Genomic DNA, 6,103 nt, shown 5'->3' on the forward strand with positions numbered 1-6,103 from the left:
AGGCGGCTGTGACACCGCTGCACACAGGAGGGAAGAGTGGCAGGGGCTGTGCTGAATGTCAGCTCCATGTGCTGCTGCTGCTGTGGGGTCATTTGTCCAGCCCTGGCCCAGAGTCAGGGATCAGATCCAGGCCCTGCTGCTGCTCCCTCGGGATCAGCCCCAGTTTGGGTGTTGCTGTCAGGGTCAGCAGGAGTGGTGGCTGGAGCAGCAGGTGCTGACAGTGCCCCAAGCCCTGGGGCTGGAGGGGTCCCTGGGCTGGGCTGAGAGGGAGCTGCCCCTTGTTCTCCCTCTGCCTCATGCAGAGCTGGGCCGGGCACAAGTGGGGCAGCACAGCCACCAGGGAGCCTGCGAGTCTCTTCCAGCCCTGGCTGCTCAGAGTTTGGGCCTTGGAGCCTCAGGTGGGCAAAGGCAGCTGCTCTTGGTCCCTCTGGGTGTGCCCATGTTCAGCAGTGCTGCTCCATCAGTCTGTGCCCAGCAGTGGGGAAAAGCCTCAGCCCTGCATGGCCAGGAGCTGCCGGGCTCTGCCTGAGCAGCTCAGCCAGCAGGAAGGGAGCTGCTCCACATGGGAACCAGGAGCAAAGGACACTCTTTTTTTACAGCATGTTTTCTGTTATAAGGAAAAAAAAAAATGGTAAAATGATAAAGATAAAAACAAAACCCAAGTGTGCAGTGAAAAATCTTTTGTGACTTTGTATTAAGAGGCAAATGATCTTTGGAAGAAGAAAACTCAGTTATTTTTTTCATACATTACATTGTGAATGTGCTGATGGCATGGATCCATCTTACTGACCTCAGCAGCCTTTTTAAAAAGTTTTTGGGCTTTGTTTCCAACATTGTTATTTTAAATTGTGGTTGAAGCAATGGGAAATTGCTTTGTGCCCTTCCAGCTCCAAGCAGCACTGGGAATATAACCTCTGTCAAACCCCAAACCCTTCAGAAGATGCCCTTCCTTCTCACCCTGTGAATGAGCTGCACATTCCCTTTGAAACTGTCAGGGGTTTCTTAAAGACACAAAGTCCCACTTACAGATTTTTCCTCTGGTTTGGGAGTGCAGAAAGGCAATTCTCCATCCATCAGCTCCAGACTGCACTGCCTCAGGGACACGGCCCACTCACCAGCTTTGGCCCACTTGTGGCACCTCTAGAGGAAGAAAAAGCCAAAAAGGAATGAAGAGAGTGACAGATGAAACATCCTTTGGAGATCCAGGCGTTCAGCTGGGACTGTGGAGAGTTTGCATTCTTGCCAATTGGATGTGTGTCCCCAGCTGCAATCTCTGGGCCTGCAGGAGAGTCTCACTCACCTGCCAAAGCAGAAAGCTCAGGCGCTGTGCTCGGAACGGGCTTGTCTGATGCAAAGCTGTCAGAGCAATGTGAGGGCAGAGCCAGCCCAGCTGTGCCCAGGGCTGAGCCCAGCAGAGCCCTGGCAGAGCCCAGAGCAGCCTCAGCACCCGCAGAGCCCGGCTGCAAGGAGAGAAACCAGAAACTGCCCGTCAGCTGAAGGTTCCTGTCCCCTTGTCCCAGCTGCCCGTGGTGCTCAGGCCATGCTGGCTGTGCCCAGAGCTGCCCATCAATGCTGTCTTTGGGAGCAGGGCAGGACATGTGCCCAGCCTGCAGCCAGCCACGGCACATCTAGACCTCAGCAGCTGCCCAGAGCCAAAAAGCAGCTGGGGAGCTGAATGAAGAATTCGTTGCATCCCCCCCAGCAAAGGGGGAACCTTTGGTGCCCAGCCAGGCCGTGCCATGCCCAGATCTGGGAGCATCCCCCTGGCTGTGGAACTCACCTGCAAATTGGGTGTGGAGTGTGTCTTTAGAGAAGGTGCCAGAATCCAAGTCCATCTTCTTCAGCTGGCCAGGCCAAGGAAGAGACTGTCGTCCTTGAGGTTGTCTTTGCTGTCTCCAGCAGCAGCCCCACCTGGTACAGCTTCTCCAGGAGCTCCTTCTCCTTCCCTGGGAACAGACCAGGCTGTCAGGGCTCTGCCCAGGGCCCCAGCCATCCATGAACCAGACAAACAAACCGGGGCGATGGTGGCCACCAGTGCTTGCCACACCAGATCTCCAGCTCAGCTCCCGCCCAAGAGCTGCTTGTTCCCTTCTGCTGACCCCTGCTCAGAGCTACAGGCAGGACAAAACCAGTCTGGTTTGCTTTGCCACTGAGTGCCAAGAGATGTGTGGAGCTGGTACCTGCCAGGCCCCTGGATCCAACTGTGCACATGCATCTCTCCCATCTTCTAGGGCCGAGGAGCACCCTGCACCCAAGGATGGCAGAAAAGCTCTTCTAATGATGGCCTGTCCGAGGGCTGCATGGACAAACACCGCTTAATGACATCTTGGCACTCTGGGGAGACAAACCAGAAATCACCAGTCAGTTGGAGAAGTTGCCCCCCTGTTCCTGTGCCCAGGCCATACTGGGTGTGCCCAGAGCTGGGCCTAAACTTCCCCACGGATTCTCTGTTTGGAGGAGAGCAGGACATGTGCCACCTCCTCAGCAGCTGCCAGAGCAGGATGCCTATCAGCCCGCTGCTGTCTCCCAGCATTGGTATTCCCCCTGTGCCCAGAGATGAGGATCCACCTTGAGAGAGCCGTGCTGGGAACAAGATGCGCCCCCAGATGATCTCCTGGCCCCTCCTGAACGGGTGCTTCCCCACGACCAGCTGGTACAGCAGGAGGCCCAGGGACCAGATCGTTGCTGCCTCGCCATGGTAGCTTTGGTGCTGGGTCCACTCTGGAGGGCTGTAGGCCAGGGTTCCTGTGGAACACAGACAGAGCTCTTCAGGGGGATGCTGCTGCTCCCAGAGCCTGGCCCCAGCATCCCCGGGCATGTGGGGGCTGCTCCAGCAGCACACGGGGTGACCGCTGCCTTCTCACCATCACCTGGGATTTGTGTACAAACTCGGGGCTGGAAAAGAAGCCACTGGTGCTGGAAGAGGGCAGCAGAAACCCTGGGCAAGCCCAACCATGACACACAAAGGAAAAACCCACCCACTGGTGGAGAAAACCCACTCTCCTCTCTGCCTGCATGGGCCCCCAAAAAATGTTAATAAGCCAAGGCAAACAAGGTGAGTGGAGCAGTCCAAGCCCCTCCTCCCCTGCACACCAAACCATCCAGGTCATGGGTTCAGACCCCCCTCTCCATTACCCCCATGGGGGTTTTTGTCGGGCTGGCTGCACCAGCTCCAGCCCAGGGCACACTGGGTACTGAAGGCTGTCAGCAGGGCTGGGAGCTGGCCCCCCTCACACCCCAACCAAATCAACTTGGCTCCAGCATTAATCCCATCCCAGCTGCAGTAGGGGGAAGCCCCGGTGCTACACCCAGGCTGGGCCATGAGATGCCCAGGAGCATCCCCTGCAAGGGCTTACCTGCAAACTGGGTGTAGGCTGTGTCTTGGAGGAAGGCGCCACAGCCAAAGTCAATCAGTTTCAGCTGCCCGCTGGCCAGGTCGAGCACGATGTTCTCGGGCTTGATGTCCCTGTGCAGGACCCCGCAGCTGGTGCAGTGCTGCACGGCCTCCAGCACCTGGCGGAACAGCCCCCGCACCTCCTCCTCCGGCAGGAACCTCCGCTCCGCCAGGAAACCCGAGAGCTCCTGGCACCGCTCTGGACGCTCCATCACCAGCAAGAAGCTGTCGGGGAGCTCAAGCCACTCCAGCAGCTGAATGACACCAGCACACCCACAGGACACCTTGGCCAGCAGCACGATCTCCAGGGGCGCGCTGGTGCCGTCGGGCTGCGGGAGGAGCGCGATGCCGTCAGTGGAGCTGAGGCCGTGCCAGGGCTCTGGGACCCCTCAGCCAGCCCGGGATGCTCTGCATGCCCTGCTCAGCCCACGCCCGCTCTCCCCACAGGGCTCCCGGCAGCTTCCACCATGCCGGGCCCCGGCTCCTCGCCGCCCGGCACGGCCCGGCTTCTGCCGCTGGCCCCGCTCACTCACCAGCTCGCTCCAGTGCCGGATGCGATCCCGCGGCACGCGTTTGATGGCCACCTGCGAGCAAGGGGAGCAGCGGGCTGAGCTCAAGGCCCTTCCCACTGCGCTCCGACATTCTCGTCCTTGTCTCCCTCTTCCCTCTCCGCCCGCCGCCGGCCCCGCCGCTCACCAGGGCGCCGTCCGAGAGCCGCGTCGCCGAGCAGACGCTGCCGAATCCGCCGCGCCCCAGCAGGGAACCCAGGCGGTAGCGCTCCTGCAGGGCCTCCTGCGCCTTCCCTGCGGGCGGGACGCAGCTGTCAGCGCTCGGCCCGGGGCCAGCAACGGCCCCCGAGCGCCCCTCACCCGCCCCGGCCCGGCCATCCCCACCCGCCCCGGCGGTCGCGCTGCCGAGCGGCGGAGCTCGGGCCGGGGAAGCCGCAGCGGAGGCGGCGGGAGCGGCTGCGCCGCCTGTGTCCTCCGCGGGCCCCGGGAGGAGCCGGGACTGGGGCCGGGGCCGGGGTCGGGGTCGGGGTCGGGGCCGGGACTGGACCCTGCGTCGGGGCCGGGGCCGGGCTCGGGCCAGGCGGAGCCAAAAGCCGGCGATGCCGCCCCAGCCCCAGGCATTGACGCCCGCCCAGCAGCGCCAGCGCCAGCACGGCCAGAGCTGGGCTGAGGCCAGGCGGCGGCGGGACGGCCGGGGGCGGGCACGGGGCAGCCCCGCCCGGGGCCGGGGGCGGGCCGGGGGCATGGCCCGGCCCGGCACGGGGAGAGAGAGGCAGGGAGAGGAGAGGAGAGGGACGCCGAGAAATCGACGTGGAGGGAAGGGTGCTCGTCAGCGGGAAAGGGCGAGAAAGAGAGAAAAAGAGAAAGAAAAAGAGTGTTTTAGATTCTCTGCTTGCGCTGCTTTTGCTGCCGCCGCTGCTGCTGCCGCCGCTGCAACTGAAGCCCCGGGGCCGTTTGTCCGCGTGTCCGTTCCCCGCTCGAGCCCCACGAGCCCCACGGGCGAGCCCCGCGCGCCCCAGGACAGCCCCTTAGTCTGTCCAAACACGGGAACTTGGCAGTGTCGAGCCCAGGTGCAGAGCCCTGACTCCTGCACGCTGGCAGAGGAATCCCCTCAATCGCTGCTGTGCATTGTCCTTGCTGCGGGTCAAGCACTGTCGGGGCACATTCCCTTGGTGTAGGATTCCTGCCTGACCCAAGCACTGCACTTACATCTGCAGTGTTGCTTTCCAGTAAAAATAAGGGAAGGAAAACTGTTGTGTGTCTCATGGTATTTTAGAGTGTCTAAAATGTGATAGAGTGGTGGCCCTTCTTTTTGCCCGTTGAATGTATAATTGCATTGTAGAGCAAAAAGTCTGGAAATGTACTGTGCAGGAACTGGTTGCTCAAGTATGATCAGCTGGGTTTTGGATGACTTCTTAAGCAATACTGACCACAGATGCCTTATTATAGAACTGCCTTTTTAAGCAATATTAACCACAGAAGCCTTTTTAAGCAATATTGTAGAACATAGTTCGAATAAGCCAAAGGGACGCGAGCGAGGAAGACGACGAGCCTTCATCAAACGACCACCAGGAGGCAGATAAAGACCCCCTAGCAACAAGAAGAACATGCGCAGATTCACCACAGATTCACCGGAAGGATGACCTAAAACCTGGAAAAGGAGCTGCTTAAAAAGGGCAGCGGGACTCGGGCTCGGGCGCGGCAGTTGGTGGAGTGGAAACTCCCCTGTCGCCCAGCGCTGTGCTTTGCTTTCTTATCCTCAATTAAACATTTTATTGATTGGCATTATGACCCATTGTGTTCATTTCTAACATAAAACATGATAAGTCACCGATCTTAGAGGTGAGGTGCATTTGGAATGAATGGGATAGAGAAGTAGTGCAACATGGGAAAGGGCAGACTAGAAATAAATGGAGGAAAACTTCTTGGAATGTTTCTCTCACTTTCATTTCACTTCTGGAAAGCTGTTTCAGTTTTCCAGGAATCTTCTCCTGTCTGCTCTTCTCAAGAACCTTTCATGGAGAACAAGGTCAAGCTTGTGTCCCAAGATTTGCCACCAGCTGCAGCTTCTCTTGGCTTTCCACACTGCACTGTGTGTGCAGCACGACTTTTGCAGCAAAGCAGGACAAATGTTTGGAGAACTTTACACATCCTTTGTTTCTGCTGGTGGGCTGTGGAATTGTGCTACTGGTGAAGTTTT

General features: G+C 59.0%; 1 protein-coding gene and 1 long non-coding RNA gene across 2 annotated transcripts; both read right to left on the minus strand.

Moving 5' to 3' along the window:
- Positions 1–663: 663 nt before the first annotated feature.
- LOC135302293 (uncharacterized) lies at positions 664–2,807 on the minus strand. The gene is made up of 3 exons (XR_010363991.1): positions 2,569–2,807; positions 1,781–2,334; positions 664–1,140 (listed from the first exon to the last, which is right to left on the minus strand). It is a non-coding gene; the product is annotated as an uncharacterized LOC135302293 (long non-coding RNA).
- Positions 2,808–2,866: 59 nt separating this feature from the next.
- On the minus strand, positions 2,867–4,281 carry LOC135301979 (serine/threonine-protein kinase pim-1-like). Its single transcript, XM_064422559.1, has 4 exons — positions 4,264–4,281; positions 3,928–3,978; positions 3,357–3,714; positions 2,867–2,916 (listed from the first exon to the last, which is right to left on the minus strand). Exons 1-4 carry the CDS (start codon positions 4,279–4,281, stop codon positions 2,867–2,869), a joined length of 477 nt encoding a protein of 158 aa, XP_064278629.1.
- Between the last annotated feature and the right edge of the window lie 1,822 nt (positions 4,282–6,103).

This window comes from Passer domesticus, chromosome 6, assembly GCF_036417665.1.
Source record: "Passer domesticus isolate bPasDom1 chromosome 6, bPasDom1.hap1, whole genome shotgun sequence".
In the NCBI taxonomy this organism is placed as follows: domain Eukaryota; kingdom Metazoa; phylum Chordata; class Aves; order Passeriformes; family Passeridae; genus Passer; species Passer domesticus.

Bases quoted from the DNA above. Each gene is read 5' to 3' on its own strand.
- LOC135301979 (XM_064422559.1), bottom strand. The intron at 3,715-3,927 runs GTGAGTGAGCGG...CAGCCCGACGGC, and splicing joins TCCGGCACTGGAGCGAGCTG to ACCAGCGCGCCCCTGGAGAT. The intron at 2,917-3,356 runs GTAAGCCCTTGC...GCCCTCTTCCAG, and splicing joins AGCCTACACCCAGTTTGCAG to CACCAGTGGCTTCTTTTCCA.